Source organism: Notothenia rossii (assembly GCF_949606895.1).
Source record: "Notothenia rossii genome assembly, chromosome: 10".
NCBI classification, from domain to species: Eukaryota; Metazoa; Chordata; class Actinopteri; order Perciformes; family Nototheniidae; genus Notothenia; species Notothenia rossii.
In genome coordinates this window covers 37957138-37983422 of record NC_136908.1, presented here as the reverse complement: position 1 = coordinate 37983422, position 26285 = coordinate 37957138, and the positions used below count along the sequence as shown (strand labels likewise).

General features: G+C 43.1%; 2 protein-coding genes across 15 annotated transcripts in view; one reads left to right on the top strand and one right to left on the bottom strand.

The window, feature by feature from the left end:
* LOC307023166 (uncharacterized protein) overlaps nucleotides 1–26285 on the bottom strand; it is a 213531-nt gene that overhangs the window by 11386 nt on the left and 175860 nt on the right. The gene's annotated exons all lie outside the window — the stretch shown is intronic.
* LOC307023165 (protein 4.1-like) overlaps nucleotides 1–26285 on the top strand; it is a 196965-nt gene that overhangs the window by 154979 nt on the left and 15701 nt on the right. For 7 of the 14 annotated variants that reach the window (XM_079656257.1, XM_079656262.1, XM_079656260.1 and 4 more), the window contains 2 exons: nucleotides 8399–8527; nucleotides 10879–10995. The exons of 1 other annotated variant lie outside the window; for it this stretch is intronic. In XM_079656257.1, coding sequence (XP_079512383.1) covers nucleotides 8399–8527; nucleotides 10879–10995 — 246 coding nt within the window. Of the gene's footprint in view, nucleotides 1–8398; nucleotides 8528–10365; nucleotides 10416–10878; nucleotides 10996–26285 lie in introns of those variants that run through there. 6 more of the 14 variants (XM_079656259.1, XM_079656258.1, XM_079656253.1 and 3 more) reach the window with 5 other exon arrangements.

Below are 26285 nucleotides of genomic sequence, written 5' to 3'. Positions count from 1 at the left end.
TTTCCCTTGGAGCTCCAGAATAATGTGTTAGTCTAAAAACATGCTTGGTTAGTTATTGTTTTAGAATCATGCAGTTACACTGATCACATGCAGGAATTTCATTCACACTCACACTGTCAGGTTTTAAAGTCAAGTTCGGTCAGCCCCAGAGTATGTCATTGATAGTGCTTTTCTCAAGTCACACTGTCAGTCAGGGTCAAAGGTCATTTGGTCTCAGTCTTTTTGGCCATGTGTCGTGTTCTGCAGAGACTTTAATATTCTACTAGCTGGAGTTGTACTAGTGATATCATTGTGTTGATGTCAACCAATGCAACAAAGTTTTTCTCGTGTTCGCAGCACCATTGTCTTCAGATGTTTAACAAACAAATGATCAATACACTTTATTAATATACCGCCCCTAGGAAACACAATACCTGACAAATGTTCATGCAAGGCATTCTTAAGTGAACCTGCAGAAAACGGCCTTTTGAATTAATATTCCAAATTAATCAATAATAATAATAATCCATTTGATCAATTTGTTTACCCTTAGAAGTGAACATACCTCATAATGTTACATCAGGATGTTAAACTAAGCTTTGGCCAAATCAATCATTATTACTGTTTCAGATCTAACTGGAGGTTGAACAAACAAAACCTTTTTTTGTTTACATCATGCAAACCACTAACATATTTTCCAATTTCAGCATCAGCCTTGTTACTCTAAAATTACGTCTTAAATAGGAATATTAGAAATGAAACAAATATTCAATCTTCAGAAATGTTCTTAACAAATGGAGAGTAATGCCATCTCTCTATCTAGTGAATAGCCAACATATTTAAAAAATGTCAGATATACAAAAATAAGCCTAAATACTCTATTACTATTAAAGTCTAAAGCTAGACCTAAGCTGAACAGTTTTGGTAATGGACAATTTAATCTAGAAACAAAACAAAACTGGACCTGTGTTCTTATGTGTTCTTTAAAATACATTAGTAAATACCTTGTGAAGTATTCACAATATAACTAATCCTCTATAGGATATGAAATCCATTCATCTTTAACCAGATACTATTTCCCTATTTATTTTTAGTTCATGATAATAATGGTATAACGTCCACACGTTTACCCATAGCTAGTCACTATGTCAAGATTATCATGTGTGACATAATAATCAGAGGTCTTGTTTGCCAAACAAGGATATTAAACTTTAATCTTTTCAGTATTCCAGACCATCATTAAACAATCAGCCTCCTTTCCTAAACACTAAGCATATCGTTCTACACCACCTTCTGGTAAACTCTTGCACAGTTATGCTGTAAAATCAGTGCATGATTTCTTCAGAGTCTGAACAGACTGAGACCAGCCTGTCTCTTGATCTTGTCATATTGAGAACATTCAATGATTCATTGTCCTCTTCAGCTGTAGTCAGTGGCAGGGTCCCCAAAAAGCTAGAACCGGCCCTGGTCAGTGGGCTCCAAGGAAACTCTCTCTGGCATTGGGATGTCCTGAGGGGGAAGGGACCTCTGGATCAATGTGATACAATCAGCAGACACACGTTGTCCTCTGTACAGCAAAAATCCCCAAAAACTGCAGTACCTCTTCACACCACTGTTGCCTTGACAACGAGGCACAAGCAAACTGTCAAAACCTCCTCAGAGATGCGTCCTTTGCACACTTCTTCTGTTTCTGTAGTGAGCAACTTTTCACCAACACACCGATTCAGAGTACAACCCAAAGGTGGCGCACAACTATCCAATGCTGCTGTAATCACAGCAAATCAGCTACTGAGAAAAACTCAATTTAAATCTCTCCCCCAGCGGGTTACAAAATAAAACAGCTGAGTGTCTATATGGTCAGGAATGCTGAAACATGTGAATGTTAAACCCATTAATGGTAACAGTCTTCCTATTCTTCATTACTTCAGTTCTAAGTTAATAGGCAAAACTAAGACACCTTTCTTAACCACTATAGATTCATCTTTTATCTACTTGCTTATTCTATTCTTTTTCAAATTGTTTATCTAAGTTGTGTGTTACAAGCATGGTTAGATTTGTAACAGAATACAAAACTAACTGTATTCAGCGCTATATTTTTAAAACAAGTAATCTGATTAAAGTTAATGAATATATTTTTGGAACACTTAAAGGAATTATTACAAAATGTAATCTTCATTATTAATAAAGCTGAAACCTAAATAAATCATCACGGAACATTTTTCTGTCCTTATTACTTAATTGTTTCAATAAAAACTAAAAAGCATTGTGAAAACTCCCATTTTTGAGAACATCTCAACACTTTTATTCCATCTAAGCACGAATGTTTATGACAAACTCGTCCTATTAATCCCAAACGGTATTTAATGGTATCAATTGTGAACTTTCTTAATATTAATTGTAAATGCAATGTATGTTGAAAGAGTAAGAAATAAAATGTATAGGTGAAGAGGCACAACGTATCTACGTCAATGCACTCTTATTAGATTATTTTATTTTATCACTATAAGCTTTATCAAAAAGGAAGGTCTTAAGCGCACTCTTAAAAACGGATAGGGTGTCTGCCACCCGAACACAAACTGGAAGCTGATTCCACAAATGTGGAGCTTGATAAGAAAAGGCTCTGGCTCCCATTGTACTTTTAGAGAGACTCTAGGAACAACCAACAACCGTGCATTCTTGGAACGCAATGCCCTAGTAGGACAGTAGGTTATAATGAGTTCTTTAAGGTAAGATGGCGTCTGCCCATTAAGGGCTTTGTAGGCGAGAAGAAAAATTTTAAATTATATCCTGTGCTCTATAGGGAGCCAGTGTAAAGCAGCCAGAACAGGAGTAATGTGGTCCCTTTTCCCAACTCTGGTTAGTACACGTGCTGCAGCATTTTGAATCAGCTGAAGGGACTTAACTGACTTCTTGGTACACCCTTATAATAAGGAGTTACAATAATCCAGCCTAGAAGTAACAAATGCATGGACTAGTTTCTCTGCATTGTTTTGAGGCAAGATATGCCTAATTTTGGCAATGTTTCGTAGATGGAAGTAGGCAGTCCTTGAGATTGATTTTATGTGGGCGTTAAAGGATAAATCCTGATCAAATATAACACCAATATTCCTTACAGTCTCACTGGAGGCCAAATTAATGCCATCCATAACTAGTATATCTTTAGATAGTATGTTTCGTAGATTCTTTGGGCTGAGTACAATAACTTCAGTTTTAGCCGTGTTTAACATCAAAAAGTTTAAGGTCATCCATGTCTTTAAGTCCTTGAGGCAGTCTTGAATTTTATTTAGGTGATTGGTTTCATCAGGCTTGATGGATAAATATAGTTGAGTATCATCCGCATAACAATGAAAGTTTACAGAATGATTCCTTATAATATTGCCTAACGGAAGCATATATAATGTGAACAAAATAGGTCCAAGCACTGAGCCCTGTGGCACTCCATGGCTAACTTTGATTGCACGGAAGATTCATCGTTGACACGTACAAACTGAGAGCGTTCAGATAGATAGGACCTAAACCAGCATAAAGAAGTTCCCTTTATGCCAACTAAGTGCTCTATTCTTTGCAATAGGATGTCATGGTCGATAGTATCAATGCAGCACTGAGATAGAGCAAAACAAGAATAGAGACAAGTCCCTTGTCAGAGGCCATTAGAAGGTAATTTGTGGCTTTAACCAGGGCTGTCTCTGTGCTATGTTGTGTTCTAAAGCCAGACTGAAAATCTTCAAATAAATCGTTGTTTTTTAAGTAATCACGCAACTGCTTTGCGACCTCATTCTCAATAATCTTTGAGAGGAATGGGAGATTAGAAATAGGTCTATAATTGGTTAAAACCTCTGGGTCGAGGTTGTGCTTTTTAAGAAGAGGTTTTATCACTGCTACTTTAAATGATTGTGGAACATAGCCTGATAATAAAGACATATTCATAATATTTAATAGAGAAGTGCTAATTAATGGAAAAACTTCCTTTAACAGCTTAGTTGGAATCGGGTCTAAAATACACGTTGATGGTTTAGAACAGGGATCGGCAACAGGCGGACCGCGGTCCGGGTCCGGACCCAGACGCCGACCTATGCGGACCCGGACCTATAATCGATACATTAATAGGGGATTTACATTTTTGACGGGGCAATTCTATTTTAACCGCCGCCAACAGGGGGCGAAAGAGACGAGTGAGCGATACAGGGAGAGAAACACAGAAGAAGAGATGAGAGCGCGATACAGCGAGAGAAACACAGAAGAAGAGACGAGAGAGCGGGAGACAGTGAGTGAAGAGAAGAGTTAGCGATACAGTAAGAGAAGGGGAAAGTCAGTCAAGAGAAGAGTTAGCGATACAGTGAGAAAAGACGGCGGCAGACGGAGAGGAGACTGAGTGAAGAGCAGCGATACAGGGAGAGAAGCGGAGAGGAGAGTGAACAGGTGTGTTAGCGGCAGACAGGGAGAGACACATATTTACACATGGCGCTCTCTAAGAAGAGGAAAGTGGACAGTGAGAACAGAGCTTTTAACCCTGAGTGGACGGACTCATTCATGTTCATCCTGCCCACTGGGAGCACAAAACCAGTGTCTCTCATCTGTTCAGAGACTGTCGCGCTGATTAAAAGTGCCAACGTGAAACGCCACTATGAGACCAAACATAAAGTGTTTGACCAAACATTCCCTCTCAACTCAGAACTGAGGTCACAAAAAATAAGCAGTCTGAGAGCCCAATATGATCATTCCACCAGGATCCTGACCCATTCATTCACTGCCCAACAACGTGCTAATGAATGTTCCCTCAGATTGGCTTGGATTTTGGGTCAAAACAAAAAAACATTTACTGATGGAGAGGTTGTCAAAGAGTGCATGAGTGCAGTAGCTCAAACCTTGCTTGAGGGAAAACAAAAAGAAGAGCTTTATGAACAAATTAAGCAAATACCTTTGTCAGCATCATCAGCCACAAAGAGGAGTGAAGTATAAAGTATGCTGGATGAAGCCCTTCATAAGGCACCCTGTGTACGCTTAGCTGTAGATGAGTCCACTGATGTTTCTGACAATGCTCAGCTGTTAATTTATGTAAGGTTCTTCAACAAAGACAAGAAAGTGTTCTGTGAAGACATGTTAGTTCTAACTCCCCTTCAGACCAGTACAAGAGGAGAGGACATCTACCTCGCCATTAAGGAGATGTTAACGAAGCGAGGAATAGAGCCAAAACAAGTGGTTTCAATAACCACAGATGTAGCCCCTGCCATGATAGGGAGAGAGAAAGGAGCTGTGTCAAGAATGAAAGAGGATAATCCTGAGCTCATCTCTTACCATTGCATCTTCCATCAATCTGTCCTGCTCCTCCCTGTCAGATGAGCATGCTGAGGTGATGAACACAATGATGAAAATGATCAATTTTCTCAGGGCGTCCTCTTCCTATCAGCATCGCATGCTCAGGGAATTCATCAGAGAAGTTGATGCAAACGCTGATGATCTTTTGCTGCACAACAATGTGAGATGGCTCAGCAAAGGCAGGGTGTTGGAGCGCTTTTGGTCCATCAGAAGGGAAGTAGCAGCTTTCTTGGCAGAGATGGGAAATCAGAAGGCAACACAGTTTTCTCTCTTTTTAGTAGATGAGAAAAAGATGGATAATGTGGCCTTTTTGGTTGACATCACTTCGCATCTGAATGAATTGAATTTGAAGCAACAGGGCAAGGACAATTCAATTTGTGAATTGATGACAGCTGTCCGCTCCTTTCAGAGGAAACTTGAAGTGTTCAAGGAAGATCTGCAGGGAGACTGAACGCTTCCCAGCAGTGCAGGAACAGGTTCAGGGACAGAGAAATGTCTTATTTTGTTGGCTTTGTAGATAAGCTGATTGTAAACTTCAGCAAACATTTTGACAGCTTCAGCTATGGACGGCAGCTCACCATGTTCATTCAGAACCCATTTCTTATCACAGATGTCAGGGAGTTCTCAAAGGAAGTCACACAGCACTTCAAGTGGGCAAATGCTGGGCCTCTCCAGATGCAACTGGTTGATCTCCAAGCAGACGTGGCCCTGAAAGAGCAATTTGGAAGAACTGACCCTGTCACTTTCTGGCTCAAAACAGTCTCTGAGACAGCTTTCCCAGGTCTGAGGAAAGTAGCTCTATATATATTCACCATGTTTGGTTCCACATACAGCTGCGAGGCAGCTTTCTCCACAATGAACATTATTAAAACAAAATATTGTATATTGTATATTGTATATGAGAATGGCCCTGACACCATTTCAGCCCAGATTTAAAATCCTGGCAGGACAAGCTCGAGCTCAATTCTCACACTGAACCAAAAAAAAGCGAGTGAGGGACTGCAATATATAGAGGGAAATAAAGAAAAACTGTTCAATTGTTATGATGTGTAAAGAATGATGTGTTCTATAATCGTCTGAAACTGTTTTGAACTGATGTGAAACGGTTAACAAAGAGAAACGCAAGCTGCTGCTACACTTTATTTTATGTATCTAAACTTAAGCACTTTTAAGATGCACATATTTTCATTTTATTTATTTTCTCTATTTTATTTTTAAATGCAAAGAAAAAGAGAAACGCAAGCTGCTGCTACACTTTATTTTATGTATCTAAACTTAAGCACTTTTAAGATGCACATATTTTCCTTTTATTTATTTTCACTATTTTATTTTTAAATGCAGCCCGAGAGGAACATTAAGTGGATATGGCAAGAACATATCCAAAGTATTTACTGTATATCTGTAAAGTTCAATGTTCATTGACAATAAATGTTGTTGTTTTTTAATTGTACTTTCTTTATTTGATTGGCAGTCAATTGGCAGTTGATTACATGCAGACGTTGATAAAGCTACGGGCTACTTCAATATATATCACACTAATTCATAAAGCAACTTAGACATTTTGATGGACCTTTGCATTGGGAGATTTTCTCTAACTGGACCTTGTTGAATTGTAGTTGAAGACCCCTGATTTAGAATAAAGAATCATTTTATTTAATTGTTCAAGGTTTATGGCTGAAAAGCATTCTAGTTTACTATCTAGTGTAATATTAGAGCTTACATTTCCGGGAGCTGTTGATAACACTATACTGGTCAAAGGCAAGAGGTCATTGATTTTGTTTCTAAGAGTAACAATTTTATCATTAAAAAAGCACATAAAATCATTACTACTGAGTGCGATGGGAATAGAAGGCTCAGTCGAGCTGTGGCTCTCTGTCAGCCTGGCTACATAGCTGAAAAGAAATCTTGCATTATTCTTATTCTCATCTATTAATGAAGAGTAGTAGGCTGCTCTCGCTTTATGCAGTGCTTTCTTATATTCATTGAGAGTAATATGCCAAATTAAACGAGATTCTTCAAGTTTAGTGTAACGCCGTATCCTTTCACGTTGTCTCGACTTTTGCTTTATTTTGCGGGTTTCGGCATTATGCCATGGAGCTAATCTATGTTGTTTTATTTTCTTCTTTTTCAAAGGAGCAACAGAGTCTAATTTTATTCGCAGCGCATCTGTAGCACTATCAACAACATGATCAATTTGGGGTGGTGTACATTTTGTATAAGTTTCCTCCCTTACATGCAGACATGCTATCGAGTTAAGTATTGGTGGAATCGCTTCCTTAAATGTGGCTATAGCACTAACAGATAGATTTCTGCTGCAGGAGCTTTTGGCTAATGCTTTGTAGTCTAGTAACAGTACTTCAAAAGTTACCAAAAAATTGTCGGATAAAGAAGGATTATGCGGTTCGACTAATAGTTGCTCAATTTCAATACCATAAGTCAGAACAAGGTCGAGAGTGTGATTATAGCAGTGGGTTGGTTTATTTACACTCTGAAGGAAACCAATATAATCGAATATATAGTTAGATGCAAAGTAAGGCTATTTTTATCGTTGTAAACATGAATATTAAAGTCACCTACGATAATTACTTTATCTGTTAAGATAAGTATCAAAGTTGATAAAAACTCAGAGAATTCTGATAAGAATTCTAAATAAGGACCTGGTGCACGGTACACTGTAACAAATAAGATTGGCTGCAAAGTTTTCCAGGTTGGATGCGTAAGACTAAAAACAAGGCTTTCAAAGGAGGTATAATTTAATTTTGGTTTAGTATTGATAAGTACATTTGAGTCAAAGATTGCTGCAACTCCACCTCCTCGGCCTGTGCCTCGGGCAATATGAGAGATTGATATGGCTGGGTGGAGTGGCCTGGGTGGAGTGTTCCTTCAGGATATAGCATATTTCATGTGTAAAGTTATAACCCTCTGACCTCCTATCCAACAACTTAAAAGTCCACATAAGAACTAAACTAACGATAGCAGCCTCACGGTAATTATCTTGTTTCCCGTCTTGTACTAGGTTATGCCTTAATTCAAACACACAGTAGTTGTGTTTGTTGCTGGAGCCCACAGAGTTAGTTTCTGACTGTTTATCTGATCCCTTCAGTCTCCTGTGCTAAAGACCCAGACAATCACCATCTCAGACGTCACCAACTCCCTGAGAGGAACTGTGACCTACACGGACATGCCCTTAGTTCACACTGAGACCAAGACCATCACATACGAGTCAGCACAGGTGAGAGGGATTCTGGGAATGGCTAACAAAATTGTAGCATTTTGACTCGTCGTTATGAAATGCAATATAAAGTCTTGTCTTGTGTGCAATGAAGTTATTTTTGGATATTTGCCTGTACACATTTTAACTTATGGTAACTGTAGAAGACCTCTTCTAATCAATTTATTGAAAGCAGGCTAAGCCTTTTATAAGCCTAGGACATAACATCTTTTTAAATCCATGGCTCCTTTTAGGTATTAAGAAATACTCATCCATCATGTCCAAAGATATACTCACAATGGCCCTAGTCTTCACACATTGGGCGGCTGTGGCTCAGGAGGTATACAGCAGAGGTGGGGACTCAAGTCACATGACTTGACTCGAGTCGGACTCAAGTCGCATACCTTTTGACTTGAGACTTGCTTGACTAACCTTCATTCATAAAAGACTTGGTATTCATGACTCTAGACTTGACTTAAGCTTGAGATAGATGACTTGAAAGGTCTTGACTGTTTAAAATGATATATTTGCGTTTGTTTTTGTATTGAGATATTACGTTTAGTTTTTTCGAAAAACGTGATTATAGCGCCATGCGCGCAAACCTGGCAACCCACTAGAAGGCAGGAGTCTCAGTTAACATGGCAGCTGCTAGCTTTACTCCAAAAATAGTGAAGTTTGGATTCAAGGATTATTTTGTCGATGACGGTAATAAGAAGAGAACAGCGGTATGCAGGGTCTGCAGCATAAAGATCAGTGACACGACCACCACAGCATCCAACTTAATTCGTCACTACAAAAAAAGAGAGAGAGAGAGAGAGAGAGAGAGAGAGGAAAAGAGATGCCTCGTATATTTTCCCTTTGTTATTATCAGAAGTTACTGTAAACTGTTGAATAATGTAGTTCATCTACTTTTAGTAGTTTGTTTAAATGTTTTAATTATGTTGTTTTTGTTTGTAGAAGTGCATCATTCCTTGATTTATTGTAAAATGAATCTGAACTTTTTGATCTGTTATGATGATGAACTGAAGCCATTTCTAAATTAACCCAATTAACTGAGTTTTAAATCGTCCCACTTATTTTATAAGGAAATTATGAAGAGGAACAAATTAAATGATTTGAAAATGATATCTATGTAGGTGCTGATGCTGTTGGCGGTTCTAGTGTTAACAGACATTTAAATTAAATATGTGTAATGGCAAATGCCATACTATATGATTTTCTTACCTGGAGTTCTGCATTTTTTGAACAGACTTTTTCATTGAGTCCTAGCTATATTGTCTGCAGTTCTGGGGTTAATATGAATCTAATATGATTGTCATCGGTCTAAATTAGATTTCAAATGATTAACTGTGTATGTAATGAAGATCATAGTGTGGGTTGAATCCATTTTCATAACCACTGTCTATTAACTGATTTAAATGCGGAAACTGGGCTTATTCATCCGAATTTCGTATGACTTGACTTGACTTGCTTGACCTGAGCAATGATTTGACTTGACTTGCTTGACTCTCACCACAGTGACTTGGGACTTGCTCATGACTTGCACATGTAGGACTTACTCCCACCTCTGGTATAGATTGATGCAGTTAATACATACAGTATCTTTGTAGGCCAACCCTGAAGTCAGCGTTGCATATTCTCTCTTGAAAAAAAGCAATAAGAGTAAACAACTCAACTTGTGTATTTTACCCTAGTCTCGAAAATTTTTGAACTTGTTTGTAGTTAGATGACTGAAATAAGGTCCCAAGTCATTTACGGAGTTTTAGGACTCATTCCTGCACCACTCTATTGGGGAGTCATCCACTGACCTCAGGGTTTTTGTGTTTCGATCCCCTGCCCCTCCTGCCCACATGTCACAGTGTCTTTGAGCAGGACTCGGAACCCTTGCATGGCAGCTTGCTGTCAGTGTGTAAGTATGAATGGGTGATTGAGAGATAATTCAGTAAAGGTGCAAAATAAATGCAGCCATTTTGATTTTCTATTGAAACCTGAGTGTCTGACATCCTTTTTTGCTTATTTCGTGATACTGATATACTGTACTTTTTTTTTTTTAAATAATGTTTTTAATTTCTGACACAAAACAAAACATCTTAAACATTTAAGTATTTTAAACAAAAGCTATTGTACATAACCTAAATTAATTAAAGAGCCTAGAAACAATATCATTGAAATACAAAATGCCTTAGTAAATATTGATAGATAAACCCATTTAATGTCTGCTTGATTTTGATTTATAACAAAACATTCTAATTTAATTAACCAGCTCAACATCATACTGATTCAAACATCTTTAACAATATTACAAATAACATTAATTGATATTTGAGAATGTTCAAATTAACTAATTTGAGGTCTTGTGTAACACTTCGAAGGTGTCTCTCCCACAGCCAGTGGACCACCCGGCAGAGAGGGACTCAGGAGTGCTCCTGAGTGCCCAGACCATCACCTCAGAGACCGTCAGCACCACCACCACCACCCAGATCACCAAGGTCTGCTCATACGGCCATTTACACCCTGCTGCCATACACTACCCTACTCATCCCGTCTTCATCACTTTTGCCAGTGGTAGTGACCCTTCACAACAGACTCTCTAACTCCTCCTGTCGGGTTCGTTTCTCCCCCCTTATTTTGGTTTCTCGAGTCAAATTTGAGCGGTCTGTTTTAACTGTTCTTAGATTAACACAAAAACCATTAGTCACCACCAAATGTTATTTAAAACCCCTTTAAGCTGTACATAATGTATCAGACTGCTGGTTTACATGAATAATTGCAGTGAATATACAAAGAATACGCTGAAAATGTATTCCAAAATTAGCATGGTTAATGAGTTGTGCATGTTTACTATCTGGTGGATAAACATAATTTAGGCAGTGGCGAACCGTGTCTATCACAACTGGACCTTCTGTAGACACACACCCCCCCCCCCCCCCCCCCCCCCTCCGAGGAATTATAATGTCCGTCTTTTCATTGAATTGTCGTCTTGAAAAGGGTACTCACAACAATTCCGCAACAACTTCATCTTCACCTGTTGCACGTTAAAAACAATAAAAAGGCATGAATTGCTTCGTCGCATTCATCTATTCTCTGTCTCGAGCCAGTTAACTAGCGGGCCTACCTTGGAACCGAGGGGAACTCTGAAAGAATACGCCCATTGGCTACAAATCAATATAGGATTGGTTGATCAAACTGTCAGTCCAAACGTACGCTCTCATTCAGTGCAACGGCCAGGGCATTCTATCAAGGATGTAGAATACCTTGGTTGAAGGACAAGATCTGATTGGTTGCTTTCTTTTCTAACACGAAACCACTGAAATGCGTAGTGCATGGTCCGAGAAGGACAAACAAATCAACGTAACACTGTAATATTACAGATCAACAACACAGATACAATTCTCATGTATTCATTTTATATACATTTTATTACATTTTATTTATATAATTAAATCGATTTTTTGTTTGTTTTATCTGAGTGTTCCAGGGTATTCTCTGAATACCTTGAAGGTCCTGACGGTTCGCCACTGAATTTAGGGTTACCCAAACGTTGACTAAAGCGCTCAATATTCAATGAAATTGGTGATTCAAATGCTTACTGTGGAGGATATCATAAGGCCTTGAGGAAATATAAAGTAAAACACAGTATTTATGATGGATCAAAGAAGTACATTTGTTTGATCTGAACACGACAAGAGGGTTAAGCAGCTGCTGGAGAGTGACTGTATTTGTCCCGCTACGTCTTTTCATCATCATCAGACACATGAACATGATTAAGATAAAGATCACCTCATCAATCCCAGAGGGGAAATTCAGTTTCAGTTCACTCAGGCGTTATTTTACAATGACACACATACATATACAGAACCTATGCACTAAAAGAGAAGTTGAAGAGCGAAAAGGCTGCCAGGGTTCCAGCTCCAGGGAGCAAGTAGGGGTTTTAGTGCCTTGTTCAAGGAATCCACAGCAAACTGGTGAACTGGCAACTGTCCAACTTCCAGTCCACACTCTGTATTTTGGTCCTTGAACCAGCGACCCTTTGGTTTTACTGTTTTCTACAGTGAAGAGAGAAACAACATTTTATTTTATCTATATTTATTTTATTTTTAAATTATTACATTTGAACCAGAACTACAGTTATTGAATGGCTGTTAATTACCAACAAAATAACTTATTGTTACAGTATACATTTTATTAATTAGGATCATTTGGAAATGTACATTAGAAGATACACATTTGGCTTTATTTCTGGACAGACAAACCCAGTCATGTGATATAAACATAACGTTGCTAGATTAGAAAGCAACACAGTTAACTGTTGCAGCAGCAGTAGAAGCTCATTGAGGCCATTCAGGTTAATTTACACCTCAAGCATCCAAGCTCACTCCATCCTCTGAGTAAGAACTCATTCAAATATGAACACAAAGTAGTATGTCAATACAGCTTCTTAATAATCTTAGTAAAGAAAATGTCAGAAATGACTTGACAGTCATAAAACTTGAAATGGAAGTAATCCAGTATGTTTATCCATAGGTGCAATAGGCTCTGTGCACAAGATGGCGTCTATCAACTTCCGGCGGCTGGGTGTGCGGCCGAGTACTTCCGGTTTGAGTACAGAGTTTTGACAGCTTGACAGTTTGACAGTTTGTTATGACACACCGAGAGCAAGAATGAGCGGATTTCGGGGTAAAGAAAAGCGATTGGCCTTCCAGCGTGTAAGAAATTCGGCACTACATTGCTGTGTGCCCCTTTGTACAAATTCGTCCCGTTATCAGAATCAGAATCCCTTTATTAGTCCCACAGAGGGGAAATTTGCAGCGTTACAGCAGGAAAGAGCCACAGACAGCTTAGTGTTGCATATCTTACATGCGTTAAAAAAAGTACTAAGTTATATTATAATAAACAATATGCTAAAAAAAGTACTAAGTTATAATATAATAAACAATATGCCAATACAAAGTTACATACTTTTCAAAAATATAGATAAAAAACAAATCAAATCTACAAATCAAATCCTGTAGCAGTTCTTAGGATTTAGCAGCCCGGTATATATTACAATTATTAAAGATGGCATATGTATATAAAGTATATATTGCACATAAAGCACATATTGCACATAGTTTGACAGTATTTAACAGCAGCAAGTTACACAATGTTATAATCAGGAGATAAGTTTCCATTCATTTCGGCAAGCCTGGGCAACAACGATTAAAAGATTTCTTGCTCCCAAACCAATTGTGTATTTCATTACAAAAAGCAGTTATACCATACTATTTTTAGATACTAATGAATTATATCCTCAAAACAAACGCACACCTAAATAACAAAGGAAAATACATAATTTAATACATCCACAATATGGTAACATTTTACAGATTAATTTAATAAACTTTTACAAAACGTATGTTGATGTTATATCGGGGGGGGAAATACATATTTAGACATTTCAATTAGTCTCTGCATATTTAAATAATGCTAGTTTATATAACAGATGAACAGATGTACAATATCCAGAAAGTAAATGCAAAAAATATATATAATGTGTGCATTTCCAACATTTCCTCTGAAAGAGTGTTATATCAATGCAAGATAAGTTAGTTAGAATCCACAACTTTTGTTAATGGATAACTATTGAGTAAGTTGAGTAGTGAAGTGAGCCATTCGTTTTTTTTTCGTAGTGTGATGTCTGCCGAGAAGTCCTTGTATGCCTTGCTGACTTTGAGGACATCTGGGTCTGGCAGCTCCCCCCGCAGGGCCTTGTAACGTGTACTCCTTTGAACATGTTTATATGATAATTAGGACTTTAAGAACAACTTTACACTCAGACAACAATCACAAAGTTGTAGCAGGCTACATACAATTACTTAGAACAATAGATATTACCTTACACTGTCAGCAACTGTAAACTGCTTTGGCTTAGTGGAGATGAACACCATGTCACTCACTCTGCCTGGTTTCACACCCTATTAATTACACAAACAATTGTCAAATTAATTGAAAAGGTTGTTGATGCAACATACTAAATCAGCTCTTGGCACAAAGGAAATACTCATTAAACCGTGGATTGGTTGTGAACACATACTGTACTTACCATGGTTCTTGGCTTGTGCCATCGTTGCTCTGTTTCAGTGCAGCTGAGGACAGGGGGTACAGCAGCCAGGTTCAGTGTGGAGTAGTGTGTGGTCTGGAACAGCAGTGCAACATTGTGGTTGCAGAGTGCTGTTCCAGCTACACAGGAACACTTTGCCACTGCAATCTCCACAGGTGAGCAGTTCTTAAAACAAAATGTCAGTCATTTTACATTTAGGACATTGCTTCAATACAACACAGACAAATGAGAAAGCTGAGAGCAGGCTGATCAGGCAAGTAATAGGTATGGGAAAAGGCTAAACCATGTCAGGTTGTCAGTCACATCACATACAGATGTAGCACTGAATTTCGGACTCCAGCTTACAGCTTCCTGCCTACGGCCTGCCAAAGACCAGTATAGAGGAATGTTAAGCCCTCCCACTATTTTCCAAGAGGGCGTTGCCAGATTTTCAATTTCAGGTTTTAACCAGGAGATGGCGCTTCATTCACAAATACAGAAAGACAAGTTTCATGGACTTTCAGTTGTGTTTTGAAGAGCATTTGAACACATCAATATTTTAGATCAACTAAAGTATATCTAATCTTGTAATTCAATAATATATAGTCTTTATATATTAAATAATCATAATTATAATGTAAATGTTTACATTACACTTCTTTATTTGTTATGCTCATACTTTAACCTTTACAATCGTTTGCTTTAATATGCAGTATATTTTTGTGTTTGCTTCCTCCTGCTCCCTTTCGGACACATACTGTATGATTTATTATTATTATTAATATGAAGATATTATTAAGATAAGATAAGATGTTACTTTATTGATTGAATATTTTAGTTTAGAATGTGCTGTCCCACGGTAATTCAGAAGGCTCACAGGTCACATTCCGACCATTATTTAAAACAATAGGTGCTTTCACACCTTCTACAGTTTGATTTGTATAGAGGGAGCTCTGTCAGTGTTTGAATTACCCATTAGCTTTCGGGGAGCCCTATTTTTCAGAGCACATCCTGCTACTAAATATGTCACACGCACGCTCTGTTGACTGGCGCAGCAGCGCGGATGCGATCAATTGCTATAAAAACACTCTTCTACTAATACAGACGGTGTCACTATGCCGGCGGATGTGGCCGTTATTGAAGCCTCTTCAGGCTCCGCATCGGCAGGCCTCTCCCTCGGTGTGGAGCTGTCAAACTCGACCCTAACGCCGCTTACAGCCGGCCAACTAAAAGTTGTTTTCCATTCACGTTGTCATTTTTAGACTCCTTCGCTTCTTTGCTTGTGAATCCAAAAGCTGTGACGCTTGGCTGTTTTCGTTTTTGAAGAAACACACTCCTCAATGTCAGTTTCGGTGATTTATTGACAAGGATGACGACACCCTAAAACAGAATAATGCAGCAAGATAAGCTGACAAAGTATTACATCCATGCAATTCAATCAACACAAATATATACCACGAAACAGAGTATAGTAGTATAATAGTATAATATATATATAATATAATAGTGGAAACAGTCTTACATGAATGAGTGGACGAACGTCTCAACTCGAGGCGGAGTGCATGAACAATGTTTGAACTAAAATGGCCGCTCGGCACTTCCGGGTCAGAGCACGGCATAACCGGGCAGCGACAGCAGTGACACTGCCCTCTAGTGGCCGGCGATAAACTCTTCATCCCCCCCAGACCGGAAAGCTATGGGCCGGAATAGGTTAACGGTCTACATCCCGTATCCAGCTGCCAGACTCGGGCTCGTAACGTGCAGGCGGCCTCCTCAAGCGGCCCGGCCGAGTCGGCTGGGGCAGCGTCGGCGGCGACCGCGGCACCGGGAGCGGTGCACCCAGGAAGGCACCCGTAGGAACAGCGAGGTCAGAGGACGCCCCATCAGCAGGCGTCGGTGGGGAAGCGCCAATAGCCGAGTCGCGGGGCCCGACAGCCGGCCGCTGAGCAATCCCCTGGGGCGTCGCCCAGCCCGGGTGGATAGGTGGGGGCTGATGACCCAGGGCAGCGGGCGGCGGCGACGGCGCAGCCGACTGCTCGCGGGCGCAGGGTGTGGCCGGCGTGTAGGCACGGAGGAACCGCCGGTTGCGCAGTGTCAGACGTCCCGAACCGTCAACCCTGACCCGATACTGGTCGTGGCCCGGCGACTCCACCACGATCCCCGACCTGTCCCATTTGTGGGGGCTCGGGCCTTGCTGGTTCTGGAGGAATACCCTTTCGCCGAGTGCCAATGGGCGGAGCGGTCTCGAGTGAGCCCCCAGAGACTCGGTGGTACGGGACATACGGGTCCGAAGGGCGTCCTCCTTCGCCGCCCATGCCTCGCGCCATAGCAGGCGGATATGCGGGTTCGAGAACTTCTCGAGGCGGTTCACGAAGGAGAGCGAGCCACGAAGTGGGCGGCCGAAGATGATCTGTGCTGGCGAGAGGTCGCAGTCGGGGTCAGGCGTGTTACGCAACTGCAGCATAGCGCGCAGGAAGCGGTCCTGATCAAGGCTGCCCGACGGGCCGGTGTTGGACATCAAGAGGCGCTTAGCAGTCTTAACCGCAACCTCCGCCCTCCCATTCGACTGCGGAAAGCTAACGGAAGACACACGGTGTTCGACGTGCCATAAGCGGAGGAAGTCCTCGGTGTGGCTCGCCTTGAATTCCGGACCACCGTCGCTCGAGAGCTCCTCCGGTACGCCGAAGGTGGCGAAGAACGACCGGAGGTGTTGGACCAGGCCAGCTGAGCCCGCCAGGGCAGTACCCGCCGTAGAGCTCAGGACCTCTACCCAGCCCGAGAGCCGATCCCCGACAACTAGGTAGTGACGGCCCCCATAGTCGAAGAAGTCAGCAAACACCGCCTCGAATGGCGTGGACGGGGGTGGGGACGGCCGGGGGGGTGTAGCCGCCTGTGACGGAGCATTGCGGTTGCAGTCTGCACACCCGTCCCTGGTGGCCTGAATGTCCCCGGACATCCCGGGCCAGTAAACTATGGCTCGGGCATGCTGCCCCATAGCTGAGGTCCCCTGGTGAGCGGCATGGAGATGCCGAAGGACCCTCCCACGGAGGGATGGGGGAACCACGACGCGGTCCCGATAGAGCAGGACGCCGTCCTGGGCGTAGACGGACTCACAGACCGATGACAGACTCGCCAGGGCAGGGTCGTTAACGTCAATCCCACCCTCTTGCTCGATGAGTTGGAGGAGGTGGCCGAGGCATCCATCAGCCGCTGTTTCCCGTGCGAGGAGGGGCCAAGAGACGGCTCCGAGCTCCCGTGCGTCGTCGCGGATGGAGGCCATGAGTGCTGACTCCATGGCGTCAGGCCCTATCGGCAGCCCCAATGAGAGGCCGTTCGCTGAACCCGAGGGGGAAGGATGCCTCGACGTGGCATCAGCGGCATAGTTGCTCTTGCCAGGCAGATGCACAATGTCGAAGCGCCATGGGAGGGTGCGCTGCTTCAGTCTAAACAGACGCGAGTTTGTGATCTCATCCAGCGTACGGTCGCCAAAGATTTTCACCAACGGCTTATGGTCGGTGACCACGACGAGGTTGTCGGACCCCTGCGTGAAGTACCGCGTCTGTTCCAGGCCCCATGCCACAGCTAGGGCCTCTCCCTCGACGGCTGCATAGCGCTGCTCCGCAGGGGACAGGAAACGCGAGCCCGCGAGGGTGACCCTCCACCCTCCTGGACAGCAGTCCGGTATGCCCGAGGCACAGTGACAATGTTGCTGGAGCAGGAAGTAGCCAATGCCACGCATGGACCAGTCAGGGCGGAGGCAGGTACGCTTCTGCATGTCGTAGATCTCCACGCCCTCGCGGATGGCCTCCATTATGGCTTGCTTGGACGTCTGGAAGGCCTCCTCCAGAACGGGGGACCATAGGAACGCACAGCGTGGGCTGAGGAACGGCTTAAATGGAGCCATCGTGTCACGCAACTGGGCGTAGTTAGCCACCTGGTTGACAAGGCCGAACCAACTCCTGATGTCCGTCGTGGAGCCTGGGGTGGGGAAGTCCCGGATGGCGTCCAAGTATTTTGGGAGCGGTTCGATGGTAGATTCCGACACCCTGAAGCCAGCGAAGTCGACGCACCTCTCCGCGAACTGAAGCTTGTCCGGATTCAGCACGATCCCCGATCGGCCGACACGCGTCAGGAAGTCGATGGTCCTCCACCAGTGTTGCTCCAGGTCGGTGTCATAGTGGATGGTGTCATCCACACAACGTTCCTTGCGTTCATAGTCCGAGAGGACGGCGTCAAACCGACGGTTGTAGCCATCCCCTGACGACAGGAAACCCTGTGGTGCCCTGGTGTAGCGCCAACGGCCGAAGGGCGTGATGAAGGTAGTGAGGTGGCGATCCGACTCACGCAGGGGAACACTGTGGTAGCCGTTCCAGGCGTCCGTGACGGTCTTCCAGGTGCCCTTCGGGACGCGGCGTGCGAGGTGGAACGGGGACTCAGTGGCGAAGGTCTCACGTTGGCAGAACTTGTTGAGGGGGGAGAGGTCCACGGTCCTGCGGGGGGAACCGTCGTGCTTCCGAGTGACTACCATACGATGGCACCACGTCACCGGCTCGCCGTACGGCACGCGTTCAATGACCCCAAGGGCTTCGTCCCGCAGGAGGTCATCGTGAACCCTCCGCTGCCAGTGTAGAGGCACCGTAGCCGCGGTGTGGCATGCCTTAGGCGTAGCTGCGGGGTCCACGTGCATCTCGATAGGCGGCCCCTCCATGCATGGTAGTGCCCGATGGGGGCAAGTATTGAATGTCGACGAGGCATATCTCCCGAGTAGCCAACCTTTCATCCGGTTATTGTTCTCTGGCGTACAAGGGAACGGCAGTGCTGCGGGGCGCGCCGGGGGGACCGTGCGCTGAGGACATGAGCATTGGGCGTCCCCGGGGTCACTTGGCCCCACGCAGCCGCCGTTGGTTGACCTCGTCGCATTGATGGACAGGGGCTGGACTGGCGTGTCAGCCGTGTCAGGGCTACGCCTGTCCTTGGGCCCCCTTGCAACGTCGTCCGACGGGAAGTTACTGGGCAAGAGGCCGAGGTTGAGCAACGACTCGTAGGAGAGGTACATGGCCCGGACTGAGCTGCTCACATATACCATGGAACGGCAGGATGTAGTACGGCCCCCGCTGCAGGTCGTCGAGAGCCTAGCGAAGAACGCTCCCTCGATGGCTATAGGGGAGCGGTTGGCGGCCAACAGGCTGAGGCTGACGGGTCGCAGGTCGTCCCGCGCGAAACCGCAGGCCAGGAACTCCTCCAGAGACCAAAGGTCCGACTGCGCGCCAGTGTCTGCGACGGCGGATATTCGAGCTCCGTCGGCCGAGCCCCGGTTGCTGGTGCCATCACTCGGCCCGACTGGCATGTCCATCGAGATGGTGATTAACGCCCGGGGGTGGTCTCTCAGCCTGGCTCGCCTCCATTCGCCCTTGGAGAAGATGTGGTGCTCGAGTATGATAGGTGAAGGCCTGTCGACACAGCCGTGCGACGTAGGGGCGCGGTGTCGGCGAAGGCTCCCGCGACGTCGGCCAGGGCGGGCTCCAGCTTGCACCGACGAGACCTGGGATACCAGCTCCGACCCCATGGCGGCCTGTTGACTGTCGGATGACGGCTGTTGACGCCTCTGTTGTCGGCGGGCCCTGTAGCAGCCGATGCACACCTGGTGAGGCTTAGGGTTCCACCCGCGAGGCCCCTCCGTGAAGACGTTAAAGACGTTCTTACATTCCGGACACGAGGCACGTTTAGCCCCGTCCGCGGGGCTCGGGGCGGGGCTCGCCTGTGGAGTCGTCTTCAAGCGCCGGAATGACGACATGGCTGATAGGGAGGACGACGGGAGAGCGTTACGGGCCATCTCTTTGTTCTCGACGAGTGCAATCACGTCATTAACTGGCTTGACCAGGACGTCAGTTGTCCCTAGCGTCTCGCGGCGTATGTCCGAGTCATAGATGCCATTGAGCAGCACATCGCGGATAATGTGGTCGGTATAGTCCACGTCCTTACCACACTCGCATACCGCATTATATGCGCATGTCTCTGCTTTACCCCGCACTCTGGCAGCGAATGCGCGGAATGTCTCGTCGCGTTCCTGGCGTAACTGAAGTAGTTCGGTGCGCAGGACGCATGTAGCAACTGGGATGACAGCTAGGGAACGCATGACGGTGATCAGGTCTGGCAAGGGTCCGGAAGCGGCGTCGGGGACGGCTTTCAACAGGCTGTCTCCAAGTACAGGCCCAGCGCACTGAAACAGCTGGAAGGGGGCCTGTGCGTCCCCTATGCCTGAGCCGGCGCGGAATACATTCCAACGGCGGATGAACACGTTCCATTCCTCTATTGACACGCCCACATCAACTTTGGGCCGATCGAGTCTCGGGCCGTGAGGGGCTGGGGCCTGGGCTGGCGCGGCCATGACAGGCGCTGCGTGCTGGTGGCTACATCCATGAATCGTCAATATAGCAATGACGAGTGCTTCAGACAAGTCATCGGATTTGAACTCGCAGCCGGGGACAGGGCATCCAACAACGACCATGGTGTCGTCATGAAGAAACACACTCCTCAATGTCAGTTTCGGTGATTTATTGACAAGGATGACGACACCCTAAAACAGAATAATGCAGCAAGATAAGCTGACAAAGTATTACATCCATGCAATTCAATCAACACAAATATATACCACGAAACAGAGTATAGTAGTATAATAGTATAATATATATATAATATAATAGTGGAAACAGTCTTACATGAATGAGTGGACGAACGTCTCAACTCGAGGCGGAGTGCATGAACAATGTTTGAACTAAAATGGCCGCTCGGCACTTCCGGGTCAGAGCACGGCATAACCGGGCAGCGACAGCAGTGACACTGCCCTCTAGTGGCCGGCGATAAACTCTTCAGTTTTGCCATATTTTTTTATTACACAGCCAGAGTTAAAAAAATATCAATATGAACATTTCAAATACCGCGCCGGCATCACCGCCATAATCATAGCAATGTAAGTAAGAATGCAGCGCCGCCACATACAGATGGCAACACCCAGACATATTCACAAATATAAAACAAATATTCAGAAACTGTAATGAACAATAACTATTATTTATTTCAAGAACTGTTATTTACAGAAACTCAACATTTCTAATCTGTGTGACACAAATATGCACGATTGTTTTGGGCTCCCCCTATTTATCTCAAAGTCAGCCTTCAGGGGAGCTCCCTCCCTCTTCGGGGGAGCCAAGCTCCTCCTAGCTCCCCCCCATTTCGAACAGTGTCTGTGGCTGAATGGCCAGCGATTAGGTGCGGTGCATTTGTCATAGGTGATCAGAGCTAACTGCCTGCCGTCAGATTTCATTTAAAAAACAGATCTGATTTTAAGACTATTTCTGCGCTCATAAAGAATGATAAGAATAAGAATAATGCGTATTGAACTGGTTTCATTAATTAGTGAGTTTATTTAATACTAGAACCGCCAATCGGGTCAATTTGTGTGATGTGTGTTGTGTGTGTGCAATGTAACTTTTTTTCAATAAAATATTAAAGTCTCCCAGTCCCTGACTTTTCCTGAAAGTGTGTTATGTAGCACCCTATGTTGTTAAAAGTTGCATTCTAATAGCGGGATTTGACAGGTTTAGGTAGGCCTATACAAAAACCTCTGGCGGTTCTAGTGTTAAGGTAATTAGGTACAGTAGAAGCCCTTTTTTATCAGTAATGAATTTAGCAGTTGAACATAAAAGTCAACTAACTGAGGGTCACTTGCGATGACAGTGTTGTGTCTAACTGTAAGCTTGTCACTCAGAGTAACCTACCGTTAATTTAGCTGCTGGAGAAGAAAGATCAAGGGGGGAGGGGGGGAGATAGCTGTGGTTGATGGGCCATTAGTTGTGTAAATACACAGCTGAGAGCTGCCGTTTCATTCAGACTGTTTAAAAAACTGTAACAACGGACTATTTTTCTTAGCGGATGCATGTCAATTTAAATCAATACATACAACTATTTTTTAAATCAATACATACAACTATTTTTTAAATCAATAAAAACATTTTCTAAATCCATAAACGCATTTCAATTAATATTGGGAGTCATGTCGTTACTTTGTTGAGAATTTGGCCGGGTAATAAGCGGGATACTTTGCAGCGACTTGTTCCTTATGGGAAAAATAACACCCGTCATGTGTGTGTAGAGGTGTGTGTGGTTAAAACACTTTCATGAAGTGAAGGAATTTCCTTCTATAAAACAGCTGTGGGCAGCAGTGAGTGTCACGGACAGGAATTCATAGATCAAGGCAGACTGGTGCACACACTCTCCTGTCCTGCCAGGCGACACGCCCGTTCTAAGCCGTGTCCCTCACTCCTCACATCCCAAGCATCCCCACAAGTGTATTATGTTGTTACATCGTTTCAGATGTTATGTTTCAGTTGTGCTCTGTCTATGTTCAGTGATGCAAACTTGTCACCTTTCGGCGAAATTCGCCGTTTTGAATCCAAAATAAGTCGTTTGTGTGATTCATGTAGATCTGCAATACAAATATGTTTGGGGTATGGGGGGGGCTGGGACCCGGAGTAATCTGCGGCCGTGAGCTGTTATGTGCCATCATGACACGCCTGGTGTTCTTTTTTTATATATTATAATGAAGTACGAGCTGTGTGCTCGAGTCTTCCTGCCTGTCGGCTCTGCTCATGGATGTATAATAAGGCTCTGCTGCTCCGAGATGATGGTCTAGCTTCAGCAGCTACATTACCTACGGGTGCGTTCGTTAATATTAACTGTGCGTCCGGAGTCACTGTGGCACAGAATGGACCGCTGGTGAACAGCTGTTAGAACGGGCCGTTCAGGTGTTCAGAGCAGAGCTCCCTGTCGGAGCGGCAGAGCGTGATGTGAACTGAAAAGTTTTTCTGTGGCAATATTATTTAAGGAATCGTTGAGCTAGCTAGCTAGCATACATTGTCACTATCTGCTAACGTTAGCTTTAGCCTTCTATTTCTTATAGTTTTTTTCATAGGCTATAAACAGAAGTGGTATAAGTATATATATTGTTACTTGAGTAAAAGTAGAAGTACTCAGATCTTGTACTTGAGTAAAAGTAGAAGTACTCAGGTCTTGTACTTGAGTAAAAGTAGAAGTACTCAGATCTTGTACTTGAGTAAAAGTAGAAGCACACAGATCTTGTACTAGAGTAAAAGTAGAAGTACTCAAATCTTGTACTTGAGTAAAAGTAGAAGCACACAGATCTTGTACTAGAGTAAAAGTAGAAGTACTCAAATCTTGTACTTGAATAAAAGTAGAAGCACTCAGGTCTTGTACTTGAGTAAAAGTAGAAGCACACAGATCTTGTACGAGAGTAAAAGTAGAAGTACTCAGGTCTTGTACTTGAGTAAAAGTAGAAGTACTCAGATCTTGTACTTGACTAAAAGTAATAGTCCCAGAGTGTAGGAATACTCTGTTACAGTAAAAGTCCTGCATTCAAAATGTTCCTCAAGTAAAAGTAGAAAAGTATTATCATCAAAATATAGTGAAAGTAGCGACAGTAAAAGTAGTCATTGTGCAGATTGGTCCATTTCAGAATAATAGATATGATATGTTTTATAATGATTGATCATGAAAGTGTTCTCAAAGCTGGTAAAGGTGCAGCTAGTTTGAATGACTTTGTATACTGCAGGGTAGCTTGTGGATTTACTCCAGGTGGAACTAAAGTCTGATTTAACACTTGATTATATTTCACTTAATTAATCCAGATCTGTGAAGTAACTAAAGTTATTAAATACATGTAGTGGAGTCAAAGTACACCATGTACCTCTGAACTGTAGTGGAGTAGAAGAACAAAGTAGCAAAACATTGAAATACTTAAATAAAGTACAAGTATCTCAAAATTGTGCCCAAGTATAGTACTTGTTGAGTTTATGAACTTAGTTACTTTACACCATGTGGCTATAAAGATAAAAAGACTTAAGCCTTGCACAGAGGCATGAAAATACATTTTCAAAATGCTCAACAGTGCTGCCAAAATTATAAACTGACTGCTCCACAATTTAAAATAAATGCTTTTATATATTTCTATTAGATGTGACTCTTTGGCGTTTCTGTTATTATTAACACTGCTGCTTTAGTTGTTCTGACTGCTAAAATCCTCTGTCATTCCGTGGGGTGGGGGAGCCGGGGGCTCGGATCCTTGTCACCTTTTTCATACCTGATGAGTTTGCACCCCTGTATGTTAAAAAGCCTCAGTCACCTTAATTCATGTAATAAAAACATCTCAGGTCAGTAACACTCAAAACTAAATGTGCAATACCATGTTCAGCTATGTTACTATTTATAATGTTATTGTTTTTACATCAGACGATGTACATATTGAAATGATTTCTTAACTTACAGTAGGCTATTTTTTACAATGTGTGTTGGAAGGATTTATTAAATTACAATGAATATTGTCATTGTTGAAGGCTTTTAGAGAAGGGTGAACTATAAGCCAGACAACTTTGGAGAATATCCAAGGCAACTTTTCCCTCTCTAGCTCTTCAAAGTGCTATTACTGTTCAAATTTCAAAAGACAACAAAGAGGACTTATTCAGAACCTGCTTAGGGTTAGGGTTTGTTAGTCAGTCCACTTTTCTGCCAACAGAATGCGCTCTTGCTTTTACTTCGCAGGCTCTCCCTTGCTGCAGCAAAATCAACCCATTCACTTATGCTATATTTCACCAATAGGCAAATAAGCATATGACATCATTTAAAGACGTGTAGCATCTATTGGAGCTTAATTTAGCTACTTTTATTTTGGAAAAGAGTGGGCAACAGTGCACAGTAAACTATTTTCCCCGAAATAATATTGATTAAGAACTTAAATTGATACTCATTGTTAACTGGGGATAGCCAACAATAACTACAGAGGAAAACAAAAGCACTACCTTTCTTCCTGTTGTGGTTGCATATTGCACTTCCTTTCTATGTAGAGCCTTTATTTTACCAGGAAAATATACCTTGTGGCACACAGAATTGGTTTCCAACCTAAACATACTGTATATGGTTTCATTTTCGTGAATCAAAGTAAACTACACTCCATGTACTCCTATTCGCTCCTTACTTATTGTTACGTCCCCCTCTAGGGTAGAGGAGATTAACATACAGCAGAATGGAATTGGTAATAGTTATAAATAGTTTTATTATATAACAGGGTGAAACAAAATGAAAGGCACGCAGCCTGAATAAACAAAAAGGCCAAAAGGGTGCCGACTTAACTAAGGCCCCGGCCAACCGAGGACGCATATGGCTAAACGCATAGGATTAACGCAAACGCAATCACAAAAAAGCTTCCGTCCACACGCAATGTTCACCGGATAGTGTCTGTCCACACGAGACAGCTCTGTTTAGCTCCAACCGCTGGAGAAGCTGCAGTACATATGCAGGAGCCTGTACGTGGCGCTGTAACTTCCTCCACAAAAGCAGCGAAGAAGCATGGTTGTCATGGTTGCCCTTCTGTTTATTCTCCGCGGTGGGGGCCGAGGGAACCGGGCAGAGTTTTTCGCCAGTCCACGTGTGTTAAAGTTTAAATCTTCCAGACAAAATTATAAAAGTGCCGGTCAAAGGTCTTCTTTGTTATTTATTGAGATTTAAAACAAATGAATAACAAATCTATATAATATAATAATATAATACATGGAGCCTCCCTTTTTCCTCCCTCTCTTCAGACAGCGTCAGTGTCTGTCTCAAGCAGCAGCTGATCCAGTAATGAGTGCC